Genomic DNA, 14,807 nt, shown 5'->3' with positions numbered 1-14,807 from the left:
ACATTCGCAAATCAATCAATGTGAATCAATGTGATAGAACACATTAATAAGAGAAGGGAGAAGAACCATATGGTCCTCTCAATTGATGCAGAAAAAGCATTTGACAAAATAGAACACGCTTTCCTGATTGAAACTCTCCAAAGTATAGGGATAGAGGGAACATTCCTCAAGTTCATAAAATCCATCTATGAAAAACCCACAGTGAATATCATCCTCAATGGGGTAAAGCTGAGAGCCTTTCCCTTAAGATCAGGAACACGTCAAGGGTGCCCACTCTCACCACTGTTGTTCAACATAGTACTAGAAGTCCTAGCAACAGCAATCAGACAACAAAAAGAAATAAAAGGTATTCAAATTGGCAAAGAAGAAGTCAAACTCTCTCTTTTCCCAGACGACATGATACTTTATGTGGAAAACCCAAAAGACTCCACCCCCAAATTACTAGAACTCATCCAGCAATTCAGTAATGTGGCAGGATACAAAATCAATGCACAGAAATCCGTTGCTTTCTTATACACTAAGAACGCAACTGTAGAAAGAGAAATTAGAGAAACGATTCCATTTACAATAGCACCAAAAACCATAAGATACCTCGGAATAAACCTAACCAAAGAGGTAAAGGATTTATACTCTAGGAACTACAAAACACTCATGAAAGAAATTGAAGAAGACACACAAAGATGGAAAAATATTCCATGCTCATGGATCAGAAGAATAAACATTGTTAAAATGTCTATGCTACCCAGAGCAATCTATACCTTCAATGCCATCCCGATCAAAATTCCAATGACATTTTTCAAAGTGCTGGAACAAACAATCCTAAAATTTGTATGGAATCAGAAAAGACCCCGAATCGCCAAGGAGATTTTGAAAAAGAAAAACAAAGCTGGGGGCATCACGTTGCCCGATTTCAAGCTATATTACAAAGCTGTGATCACCAAGACAGCATGGTACTGGCACAAAAACAGACATATAGACCAGTGGAACAGAATAGAGAACCCAGATATGGACCCTCAACTCTATGGTCAAATATTATCTTTGACAAAGCAGGAAAAAACATGCAATGGAAAAAAGACAGTCTCTTCAATAAATGGTGCTGGGAAAATTGGACAGCCACATGCAGAAGAATGAAACTAGACCATTCTCTAACACCATTCACAAAGATAAACTCAAAGTGGATGAAAGACCTCAATGTGAGACAGGAATCCATCAAAATCCTAGAGGAGAACATAGGCAGTAACCTCTTTGACATCACCCACAGCAATTTCTTTCAAGATACATCTCCAAAAGCTAGTGAAACAAAAGCAAAAATGAACTTTTGGGACTTCATCAAGATAAAAGCTTCTGCACAGCAAAGGAAACAGTCAACAAAACAAAGAGGCAACCCACAGAATGGGAGAAGATATTTGCAAATGACACTACAGATAAAGGGCTGGTATCCAAAATCTACAAAGAACTTCTCAAACTCAACACCCAAAAAACAAATAATCAAGTCAAAAAGTGGGCAGAAGAGATGAACAGACACTTCTCTGAAGAAGACATACAAAGGCTAACAGACACATGAAAAAATGTTCATCATCATTAGCCATCAGGGAAATCCAAATCAAAACCACACTGAGATACCACCTTACACCTGTTAGCATGGCAAAAATGGACAGGGAAAGAAACAACAAATGTTGGAGAGGTTGTGGAGAAAAGGGAACCCTCTTACACTGTTGGTGGGAATGCAAGTTGGTACAGCCACTTTGGAAAACAGTGTGGAGGTGCCTCAAAAATTTTAAAATAGAGCTACCCTATGACCCAGCAATTGCACTCCTGGGTATTTACCCCAAAGACACAGATGTAGTGAAAAGAAGGGCCATATGCACCCCAATGTTCATAGCAGCAATGTCCGCAATAGCCAAACTGTGGAAAGAGCCGAGATGCCCTTCAACAGATGAATGGATAAAGAAGATGTGGTCCATATATACAATGGAATATTACTCAGCCATGAGAATAGATGAATACCCAGTTTTTACATCAACATGGATGGGACTGGAGGAGATTATGCTAAGTGAAATAAGTCAAGCAGAGAAAGTCAATTATCATATGGTTTCACTTATTTGTGGAACATAAGGAATAACATGGAGGACATTAGGAGAAGGAAGGGAAAAATGGGCGGGGGGAATTGGAGGGAGAGATGAACCATGAGAGACTATGGACCTGAGAAACAAACAGGGTTTTACAGGGGAGGTGGGAGGGGGGATTGGTTAGCCCGGTGATGGGTATTAAGGAGGGCACGTACTGCATGGAGCACTGGGTGTTATACAAAAACAATGGATCGTGGATCACTACATCAAAAACTAATGATGTATTGTATGGTGACTAACATAACATAATAAAATTAAAAAAAAAACCATAATAAACCTTAAAAAAAAGAGAAAAAATCCTTCTTTTAGTTATATATCTGATCATTATTGATAAGGTACCATTCATATCATGCATTCACAGGGTAAATATTGTAAAAGGAAAATTGTAGCCTTAAAAAAACAAACACTGTCATGAGTAGATCATCCCACAAAAAAATATTCCCCCATGATGTCCTTAGGATTTGTCATCCATATTTGAAGTCATAACATCTACCTGTAGGAAAACTTCCTTTGGTTCCACGTACAGCCCTCTAAAGTGCGAGTACTACAGTAGCAGATGGACTCTAACTATATTGTTGGAGACACAGGTCAGGCCATTTTCCTACAGAGCTCGAGACTAGTCAGTAAGAGAGGAGAGTTTTCCTTTCCTCCTGTGCTAAGTGGTCCATCTAAGGGAGAATCTCTATCTTCTGACCCTTTCAGTCCATACACTGAGGGGATACTAGCCTGAGGATAGAAAGAGAAATTGTATGCCTTGACTCTGGCAGTTATTTTCTGATTCATTCTCTCTTCTATTGTCCACCTAAATAAAATATTCTCTGCTACCCTTTAAATCCATAAACTTCTCTATTGAGCCTTTGTCACTCTGGTCAGCTAGTGTTCATCTCAGATCTCTGAACTGGCTGTCTGACTTATTCAAATCCCACTCTTTTAAGTATATTAAATCAGCTTGAAGAGGAACAGACTCTGCTTCAATTTACAATAAATAAACAGCAAAATAATCCAATCTCACTACGGCCATGTACTCACAGAGATGTAGCTCACAATAAGCAGAACTCAGTCTCCCTCTCTTTCACTCTTTCAACAAACCAAAATGCTGGTCTAGGCACTTAGAAATGTGTGTGTGTGTGTGTTTGTGAAAGAGAGAGAGAGGGAGAGGGAAGGAGGGAGGGTGGGAGGGAGACAGAAGCACGTGCATTTGAAATGACCCTAATTTGTCTTAGAGAAAGGTTCAAAATGTGCATCATGACTGCTAAGCATGCTTCTTCATATGAACTCATAACTTTCCAAAACTGGGGTAAACGAAAGTGAAAGTTCCATGGCAATCTGGCCTGATGAAATCCTGAGAAAGGAGAGCACATACATGCAGTCCCCAGTGCTCTACTGGAATCTGAGAGTAAGTTAACTTGGAATTCCAAAAAGCTTTTATACCTTCCTTGCAGGCTCCAGGTTCCCCAAACTCCCATTCTGCTTCTGCATCAGCCACCACCAGCAGGAGACCCCGCTTGCTGGCAAATGCTCCAGGTCATTGTGGAAGACATTAGCCTCCTCACTCAAACTGGTCCCTTCTAATAGTATTCTTAAATGCATTCCAGGGCAGGTAAAATGCATTTCCATTTCCTGACTTCTCTAGGTTGAGGAGAATGCACATGTCACTGGAAGCTGAGATAAAAGTGAAATTAATTTTCCCTATCATATTCTTAGCATTGGAGTCTCTTGACACCAAACAGGATCCACCAGGACCAGCGGGCAAAACCCCAGACACACCAGACCTCATTAGAATATAGAACAAAGCTATTTAGAGATCAATGTCCCTCTAGGATCCCTGGTGGCTACTAATTGGGCATTGTTGGAAACAGAAAATTATAATACAAAAATCATAGCTACCCTTTCATTACATATGCAAACATAATAATATGGACTCCCAAATGTCCATTGTCCTCCATGAAAATCTTCAAAGATAGAGTGCATATAATCCTCCCAGATTTTATAAAGTCCCAACTTCATAATGCTACTAAGGTGGAGTTGAAAGCTCAAGTGGGGAATTTGGAGCCCCGCCTATGGCAATAAAGTAAAGCTCTCCCTTACTGTCTCAGAGCAGTGTCAAAGAACAACAGATAAAACACAAAGTTTAAACAACAGCTAAATGCCCAGGTTTCAGTTGATAATAACTTGTCATACCAAGAACAAGGAAGAGCTCACTTGAATGAAAATAAGATAATCAATGGACACCAACATCAAGATGACAGAGATATTAGAATTATTTGACAGAGTTTGAAGTAGCCATCACAAAAATGCTTCAATGAGCAATTACAAGCATGCTTGAAACAAATTTAAAAATAGAAATTCTTAGCCAAGAAACAAAAGGCATAAAGAAGAACCATATGGAAATTTTAGAACTGAAAAATGTAATTTTTTTAATTCAATGGATGGGGTCAACAGCAGAATGCAGGAGATAAAGGGAAAAATCAATGAACTGAAGAAAGAATAATAGAAATTACCCAGTCTGAACAACAAAAAGATAATAGACTGAAAAAAATAGATACAGCCTCATGGACCTGTGGAACTATAACAAAAGATCTAACATTTGTGTCACTGGAGTCTGAAAAAGAGGAGAAACAGAGTGGGGCTGGAAAAGGACTTGGAAGAAACAAACACTGAAAACCTCTCAAATTTGGCAAACAATATAACTTACAAATCCAAGGAGCTAAATAAATTCTAAATAGGATAAATCCAAAGAAATTCACATCAAGACATGTCATATTCAAACTTCTGGTAACTGAAGAGAAAGAAAAAATTTGAAAACAACAGGAAAGAAACAACACATTACCTATGGGAAAGAACAATTCAAATGACAGCAAATTTCTCATCAGAAACCATGGGGGCCAGAAAGAAATAGCACAATATTTTTTCAAGTGCTGAAAGAAAAGTATGCCAATATGTAGAATCCTACATCCAGTGAAAATATCCTTCAGGAATGAAGGGGAAATAAAGACACTCTCAGATGAAGGAAAACTGAAAGAATTTCTCACCAGCATACCTATCCTAAAAGAATGACCAGAAGAAATTCTCTGGACATAAAGGAAATGATATCTAGAGCAACCACTAAATATGCTATGCAAATACATACACTCAAAAGCATTATAGATAAATCAAAACTGAATTATTATAAAATGTTCTAGTAACCTACATGAAGACAGGAAAAAGAAAATATGGAAATGAAAAACAAACAGAAAACAAAATGTAAAATTGTGGACTTAAGCTCTAAGACATCAAAATGTGAATGGTCTAGATATACCAATTAAAAGAAACACTGATAAAATAGATTTAAAAACATAACCCAACTATATGATGTCTATAAACACTCACTTTGAATATAACAATATAGGCTGTTTGAAAGTAAGAGGATGGGAAAAGATTTTCACACAAATACTTATCAAATGAAGGCAGGAGTGGTGATATTGCTATCAAAGTAGACTTCAGAGCAATAAAAATTACCAAAATCAGAGAGGGACATTACACAATGATGAAAGCATCAATCCACCAAGAAGACACAGCAATCCTAGATGTGTGCACCAAACAAGAGAGCTACAAAATATGTAAAGTAAAAACTGATAGAACTGAAAGGCAAAAAAAGACAATCAACAATTATATTTGGATACCTCACCATCCCTCTCTCAACGATTGATAAAACAAGTAGCCAAAAAAATCAGTAAGATGTAGAAGAACTCAACACCATCACCTATCAGGCTCTAACCAACAATTATAGAACACTCCACCCAACAATAAAGAATAAAATAAAAGCTCTGTAACTATGAATGAGGTCAGGAGAAAGTTCTCTAGGGTATTCAAAGAGATTCCTCTCCAGCCCAGTTGTGCAATGAGGAACATGTTGACCTCTTTTTAAAAAAGATCCTGAAATCTGGAAGAGGAAGCCTGAAAGAACTCTTAACTCTTATAATAAATATCACCTAAGGTCATCAGAAATGTCAACAAAATCAGAATTATGGTCTCCTTGCTCCTGGAGCAGGATGTACTCTGGTCCTTGACCTGTTGTCAAGTGTCTGAGACAGAAATTGATTGGAGTAGGGTTTAGATCTGTCAGAGCCTGAAGCACTCCTGCCGGAGACCATGGGAGCAGTAACAGCAGCAACATTAAACCAAGCACCCACTGAACAGAAGCCTGTATCAATCTGTGTCCAAGTGGGAAACAGAAACCCTATCATACAACTTCACAGAGAAGATTTAATATAGGAACTGGTTAGACAAGTTTTGGTGGACCATAAGGGCATGAAGCAAACACTGAAGTGATACAGAGACAGCAAGTGCAGAAGGAAGTTTCATCTCCTAGGACTGGAGGAACCAAGACAGAGCTTAATTAAGGCTGTTGTAACTGAGAAGCCTAGGGAAGGAGCTCCACTGAGCTGGGTCAGAGACCTCTGTCGGGGGTGTGTTTCCTGGGTAGCCCTGGTCTTCCTGTGGTGTGAAGAGACTCTATGGAGCTAGGACTCAGGCCTCTGAGGGACAGGCACTCCTCAGAGAGTATTGCTGCCTCAGGATCTTGAAGGAGAGAGCTCCTGCTGAGCTGGGATTCAAACCTCTGAGTAGGCAATATTGGTGACCACATGCCAGTGTTTCTGTGGGGCTAATGAGGCTGCTCCTGCAAATGTGAAAACTGCAGCCAGCTGCTGCCACTGGGCCCAATCACTGCTGCAAAGTTGAAGAAACAGTATTAGGGCAATGCAGACAGAAGCAGGAAGCAAGTGTAACAGAACAAGTCCCTTCTGCCTCTAGCGTTTCAGTCTTTCTCTAGGGCCCCCTCTGGGCAGAGACTAAAAGAAATCCATCTGCAAAGGTGAAACATGGTTTGCAGAACCCCAGGCTCAGAGTTCCAGAGCTGGGGTTGGAGCTGAGAGACAATAGGTTAATAATGAGCCAGTTGCTGCCCAAGCAACTCAAGACCTCCCCCATCTAGACTAGCTCAAGCAGCTACCCTAGCACAGAGGGAAGCAGGAGAATATGGTATGTTTCCTGGCATGTAGACCCACACAGAAGTTATGCTGGGTAGATTAATTAGCATACCAAGGAATGTGAGTGGAGGCTGGATTATAATTTTGGCTGAGTTTTTCCACTGTCCACTACAGGAAACATGGATGACAGTTTTGTTTTAGAAAGCACATATTTATGGTGCTACCTAATCACCATAATTCATTATAATTCAGAAAAATGAAGCATTCTGATGGGTCTCATTCTTCTCATAAGTCTATCACAGCCTGTAGAAGAGTACAAGTGTTGAAGGTGGAAAAGGCAGCATGTGGGAGCACATGACAGTAGATCAACTCAGCATCATACTACCAATAGATTCAGACTCAGATGTATGGGAAATCCCAGCCCACTAAAGACCTGAGGCTTGCTTACCCCCAAAAAAAGACAAAGCAAGAACTAATCATGACTTGGTCCTCAAATCTGACATGAGGCCAATGTAAGGAAACACTGTCCTCAAAAGCCCAGACCCTCTCTTCATCTCATGTTTTTCTAGAGAATGCCAGGTGTACTCTCTAGCTGAGCTACCAACGTAGTATGACCCAAATATGGTGCCTAGCTGATGGATAGAGCTCTCATTTAAGGAGGCTACTGGGCTCACTCCAATTGGCAGTGGAGAACTAAGGACTAGCCCTGCCTCTGGGCTCTGTACCCTTGCAGACGAGGTGAGCCAAATGCCTTTTGCTTGCCTTTGATGAAAGTAACCCCTCTAATCTCCTAAGAGAAAGGAGGCTCTTAGATTAAATTTAAAAGATAAAATAAGAATCTATTCCATGCAATGGGAAATTAAATGTGACAGGGCTTCTGCAATCTTATGAATCCCTTTCTCTGAAATAAATGCCTGCCTCTGCCAAATGGGCCTCTAAGAAATCCACATCTGGGGAAATGGCTCAGGTCTCTCATCTCTGTTAAGTAAGTGACAGACATCACTGCACCAGTTCAGTAGCTCTGAAAAAAAGTTATTAGGATCTAAATCTGTGTCCTCTGCTGAGGCCAGTTGCTACCTTTCAGAACACTTTCGAAAAGATTGCTCTTCCAAAACCACTGGTCAGGTTGGACAGGAGCAGCAGCAGGCTTGCTGCTTCTTAACAAAGTCCCTTGTCCCAACCATGGACAGTGTCAAAAGGTGGAGTCCATGACAGGCTCTAATATACTTTGGTGGGTAAGAGCATACGCTCTGGATTCATGGAGCTGTAGCTGAAATCCTACCTCCGCCTCCCATTCATTGTATAACTGGGATGTATTATCTCGCCTCTCACAGTGTTACTGGAAAACCAGAGATAAATTGTGGCAGGACTTAGTCTCAGACCTGACATACAGAAGCTTTCACCTTAGCTGGAGGCAGTAATCAGTGATGGAAGTGGCACAGCAGTGACCACAAATCCCAAAAGTAGGGAGATGCTGGTTGGCTGTAGCTCAGTGGTTCTCACCCAGAGATGATTTTGCTCTCTCCTCACCCTCAAGGCGATTTGGCAATGTCTAGAGACATTCTTGTTTGGAGTGGTTCTACTGACATCTAGTTGGTTGAGGCCAAGGATGCTGCTAAATTTACTGCGATGTACAGGACAGCTCCTGCAATGATCTAGCCCAAATGTCAACAAGGTCAAAGTTGACAAACTTTGGTGTAGTGGTACCCAAGGATCAATTCCTAAACTGAAGAAAAAGGAAAGCCAATATAAAACACAAGAATACAAGTTCCTCATTGTCTGGAGCCAAAGGACAGGAATGTGGCCAAGACTTCAGCTCATAAAGAAGTCTCCATAGAGGGGGCGCTGGATGTACCACAGGCCCATATCTTATCTCCATTATCCACACCCTTTATCATATGGCTGTTGGTGCTGGTAAACTAATCTGGTGGAACACTTACAGAAGATCTGCTTTAGTCAGGGAGGCCAAAAGGGTAAGGGCTTGTGGTTGGAGAAACATCTGAAGAAAGGGGGAGCCTCCTTGATTGATAGACATTATCAAAGACAAAAAGCAGAGAAATGGGTAAATCGGAAGTTCTAACAGTTCCTCTCTGTGGCTCTTCAAAGAATTGATAATGTGAAGTCACAGTCAACCAGTCATAGAAATGCTGCCTGCTGGATGCCTGTGGAGTCATGAGTTTGACTGCACTAAATCACAAGGACTAATTTTAAGAGATAACATACAGGGAAGCAAGAGCTGTGTCTCTGTCTCAGCTAAGAAAGGCAAATTGGTGCTGGTTCCTGCAAAAAGAGCCACAAAAAGTCTCAGGTATCAAGTCTGTTGAAGGAAAGGAATGCATCTGTTCTAGAGAAGACAAACTCCAAGCAAGACAGCACTCTGGCAGGGAGGGATGCTCTACCTGGGCCTAGAGGTCACAGAAAGAAGGACCAGCTACTCACATAGGGCTCAGAGGGACAGAACCTGACACAGGGCTCCACTGAACAGGGAAAAGAAGTGATCTGAAAACTAAAATGGACCTGTTTGCATTTGAAAAGCAGGAAAAAAGTTTTGGGCCTGAAATATGACAGGCTCTGGGAAGCTAGGAGAGAATCCACTAAGGAAAGGTGGATGATCCATCTATCAGGAACTCCATTTGGCCTTTCCTGAGCAGAGCTGGTCTCACTCATGAGCCCGAGGCTTCCTGAGATAAACAGGATCCACTCTACATCAGAAACCACCAGAATGGCTTCTTTTACCCATCCCAATGCTACTTCTCACTAGGTCATTTTTAGAGAGTTGAATCCGCTGCCGCCCCAGCAGCCTCTTCCTGTGTGGTCCCAGCATCTTAACCCCTACCTACCCTTTCCAGGTAGCCACCACAAACATTGCCCTGAGCCAGGCAGGGGTGAGTGGCTGTGACATCCAGATCTCCTTGGATGCTCCTGTCCTCAGCAATCACTCACCAACAGTAATATCTTAGATAGCACTTGATATCACTGTCTTCAGTTCTCTTGTTCAGTCTTGATAGTACCTCTGGGTTGTTTATTTTCCTCATTACACTTAGAAGGAAACTACAGCTGAAGTGGGTTGAGTGCTCTGAAAGAGTCTGAATTTGAACCCAGATCTTCTCCTGGACAAGTGCAGGACTCCTTCCACACTGCACACATCTTTGTACATCCACACCACACCCTGGAATGCAACACTCTTTATGCCTTTTCTTTTTTATATTCATCATCATGGGTACTGGTATATTAACTGAATTACCAATTTTCTAAGGATATAGATCAAATGAGTTTTGTTTTATCAAATGAGTAATGTGGTTTTAATCACTCAATACTCATTTAAATATTTTTTATTTTTTTGAAATCCATTACAAAATGTAGAAAATATAAAAATTACAAGATTACAGGAAACCAAGATGAATAACAATAACTGCTCTTCAAGCCATGTTGCAAATCTATTAGTAATCACACTGAGCCATTAGTGGTAGTTTTCAAAGCCTTAATCATTGGAGAGTCTCTGAGACCACTGTGGACTTCAACATGTAATCTCCAACAAAAGCTTCAGAAGACAGAAATTAATTTCTGGAGAAGGAGAAAAGCTTCCTGAGGGCTGCCTTGACCTCCTTGTTTCTCAAAGTATAGATGAGGAGGTTGAGCGTAGGGCTCAACAGAGTATACAGTACGCCAGCCAACTTGCTCTTCTCTGCACTATAGCTGGAGACAGGGCTTATGTAGGCATAGAAGACAGCAGTATAATACATACACACCACAATGAGGTGGGAAGAGCAGGTGGAAAAGGCTCTTTTCTTCCCCTCTGCAGTCCGCATCTTTAGGATGCTAGAGATGATAAAGCCGTATGACACGATGGTCATCAGGAAGTTCAATATGCCATAAAAGGCATCAGCCAGGACAATCATGATGCTGTTCACATAGGTGGAGCTACAGGAGAGAAGCAACAGAGGAGGGACCTCACAGAAAAAATGGGTAATGACATTGGGGCCACAGAAATTTAATCATAATCAGCCCAGTGTGGATGGCCGTGTTGAAGGCACAGAGCACCCATACACCTGTAGCCAGCTTGCTGCAGAATGCCTTGCTCATTGTGGTACTGTAATGTAGAGGGTGGCAGATGGCTGCGTACCGATCATAGGCCATGACCGTGAGGAGGAGCAGCTCAGAGGATGCAGACCATGTGAGGAAATAGAGCTGGGCCATGCAGCCCCCATAAGAGATGGAGCTCTCCTCTAACATCAGACCCTCCAGAGCTTTGGGCATGATGGAAGAGGTGCAGATAATATCCATAGTAGCCAAGTTGAACAGAAAAAAGTACATGGGGGTATGGAGCCCAGGGCTGAAGGTGATGGCCAAAATGATGAGGATATTATCTGTGAGGGCCACAGAGTAGAGGGAGAGGGAACAGCTGAATAAGAGCACGTGGTATTCTGGGTGCTCTGAAAAGCCCTGCAGGATAAACTCTGTTACTAGTGTATGGTTACTCATGGTTCTTAGGCTGAGAGGGGTTTCCAGGACTATCAGGTGAATCTCTACCCACAGCTTCATGTGATTTCAGGGCCAGAGAGAGAAATGAGAAGTATCTCTAAAGTGGGCTGCTATCATTTTCATTCATACCTGACATCATGCCATGAGCAATATTATACAGATGTACTGGGACTTATTAATGCAGAGAAATATGCCAATATGACATTAGCCAGAGGGCATGAACATATAGCTCATAAAAAGTAAGTACAAATGGCCAATTATCATAAAGTATCATTCAACCTCAGAGAAATGCAAGTTAAATTAACAATCCATTCTTTATGAACCATGATTTGGCAGTTTGAAAAGCCTGGTTTTGACCAACATTAGCATGGGTGCCAAGATTCAGGCCTTTTAAAATTCATATTCCATTTGAGCCAGAACTTCCACTTCTAGGAATTTATCCTAAGGAAATAATTAAGAGCATCTTCAAGGTGTCATCACAGCATTATTTATAATACTGAAAATGTAAAAGCAACTATACTTTTAAAGGTCAGTATATTATGATGTATTGACATAGCATAATGCTCTATACCTATCAAAATGATGCTATAGAAGTGTTTTACTGATGCTTATAAAAATAGAAAGAAGAAAATTCAAAAGTAGTGTGTACACTAGGATCTTATTTTGAGTTTAAGAAAAAAAATCATGTTTATATATACATCTGTAGAAAAGAACAACTGGCGAATGATAGAACAGAATTTGAACAGTGGGGATAAATACTTGATTTCATTTCTTTGCCTGTGCTTCTCCGTATTCTCTGATTTTTCCAAAAGGCAGGTCTGACAGAATAAAGGCCCCCAGCTGGATCCACCTCCTCTCCAGACAATGTCTTCTCTCTCATCTCACTCCTCAAAGCCAAAGCTCCAGCCACACCCCGAATTCCCAGTCTGGCCAACACATCAGCCAGGCCAGAATTCTGTGGCATTGTTCTTGCAACTCCCTCAGCCAGAAATGCTTTCTTTCTCATGAACCAGGTCTATCATCATCTCTCCCCTTTTCTAACATCCCTTCCCTAGAGAGAAAGGACCGCTCTCTCCTTTGTGGCCTCTCAGGATTCTGTACTGACCTCTATCCTAGAACCCATTACACATCACTTCATGGTATGGTCCTCTAAGATTGGGGCATTTGCCTCATTCATCTCTGAGCACCACTTCTTGGTCTCCAGATATGTTTGTTGAAATAATAGTAAAGAACAGCCCAGTACCAATAAAAGCAGAGTGGTTTCTATTCTCAACACAGTGCACATTCTGTATTGTTTAAGATGAAATCAGCATGGTACCACATTTGCTTTGCCCTTCTTTTCAACTCTCTATTCATTAAAGGAGTTAAATTAAGGAAGATGCTAATTTTCAATTAAGAATTCTGCTTTTTGTCAAACTTCAATACACTGAAGCATTAAAAGGTTTATACAAAATGATGAAACACCTATGATCAAGTCATATCACACTTTGAATAGAAGAGCATAAAATTTCTCTGACTCAGAGCAATAGGCTGTGTTAGTGTAAAGTCTGTTCAAAGCTGATGCAAATGATGGAGCTCCATCTGTATATTCCAGCAGCAAGGTATCAGGTCAGCTCTATCACTTTGCCGAAGATAATAAATGCAATATGTTTTAACTTATTTCACATTTGTTTGGGACAAAAGTAGTGAATATTACTCTTGTATAGTTTGAGTTGGGGATCTGGAGATTTTATTTGCTCCTCTGGAACTTTACTGGCTCCTCAACACAGTCTGGTGGGTGACTCCGTTTAACTCCAGGGACCACTGTGAGACTGAAAAGCTGAAGGAGGCTGAAAAGGAACAGAGTTGGATTTGCCCCATGGATGTCTCCATGTAAGGTTTCTGCACTTCCTGCTAATTTCCTCCCTAGGATTCTAACCACTTGACAGCTCCAGTCATCACTCACAGTCCACTCCACCAAACAGATTATGAGTCTCTGTCTTAGGCCACACCTAAGAGGAGATAGACAACTCCATCACCAAACACTGAGCAACAGAATGTGGATCTATCACATAGCATTACTGGAGTACCAAAAGAACCTATTATGAAGGAAACCTTATACCCAGTCTTTCTCTTAACTCCAGGGTGAGGACAGAAAAATAAGGAACTGCAACACAAATGGAAGTTTTGAACAGGTGCTCAGCACAAGGAAGTGTCAACAAACTGATTCACATTCAGGGAATAAATTATCCCTCAGATAATTACCCTCTCACTATAATTTCCATGGCAGGTGGACAGTCTCCTCATCCAATTGATCAACAGGAAGATCAAAGAATCTGGGAGCCAAGATTCTTTCTGTGAGAATGACCATAAAATCTCTGTTGAACTTCAGCCAGTTACTTCCTCTTCTGAAAATAACAAAAACCTTTCTCTCCTGAGGTTCGTAGGGCATTGGCTTTTATCCCTATCAAATTATTATCAAAGACATGAGGGAAAAGAAAAAGATTTCAGATACCAATTGCCAAGTTTAAACATGTACTACACCATGCAGACTACATGACTCTCCACATGTGAGGTGATAGGACATTTAAAGAGTGATTATTTTCCACACTTACCAGACCCTTCAGCACTCAAGTTTCAAAGAAAATAAAAATGCATCTTGGATGATTTGATTACTTTAAAGAAACAGCACAAAGTGTCCTCAAATCCCTGAAATTAAAAAGTTAATTTCACTTAGTTTTTCATAAAGATAGTTTGGATTTTATGTGAAAGACTTTATTTTTAGTGAAATTTTATCTTCATTCCAACTTACTGTTCATAATTTCAAAAGTGGAGAATTATTGCTATCGTAAGGTATTCAATTAATAATGGAGAAGTTGACTACTTCTATTATTTTTATCTCTAAAGAAGTTTGAGGATTTTCAGACACCATATAATTAATTCAATGTTCATTTAATTACATATGAAGGTAAATATTCCTATTGTAAACATAATTCAGGAACAGAAAAATCAGAAAATGCCAAAATCTCATATGTTTGGGTTTAAATCTGAAAGATACTTTGAAGACAACCTAGTCCAACCCATTTATTGTAAAGTCATAGAGGCATCCAAGTGACTTACCCTAGTCACACAGAGTATTAGTGACAAAGCTAATATCTAGTCCCAGGACTTTGGGATTCCAGCCTAGAATTCTTTGCTGTGTAATTTGCTAGTTGCCCCACTAAATCTAACCTCATCAAATGTCCAA

General features: G+C 40.6%; 1 protein-coding gene across 1 annotated transcript; it reads right to left on the bottom strand.

Moving 5' to 3' along the window:
* Positions 1-10,656: 10,656 nt before the first annotated feature.
* On the bottom strand, positions 10,657-11,641 carry LOC123845511 (olfactory receptor 13A1). Its single transcript, XM_045876262.1, is given in 2 exon segments — positions 10,657-11,095; positions 11,097-11,641. Coding segments are annotated over 2 exon segments (984 nt in total).
* Between the last annotated feature and the right edge of the window lie 3,166 nt (positions 11,642-14,807).

The sequence above is a fragment of the Mirounga angustirostris genome, unplaced genomic scaffold, assembly GCF_029215605.1.
Source record: "Mirounga angustirostris isolate CCGP_5_RB_7025 unplaced genomic scaffold, mMirAng1.0.hap1 SCAF_6, whole genome shotgun sequence".
Taxonomy (NCBI): Eukaryota; Metazoa; Chordata; class Mammalia; order Carnivora; family Phocidae; genus Mirounga; species Mirounga angustirostris.
This window is presented reverse-complemented; position numbering and strand designations above follow the sequence as displayed.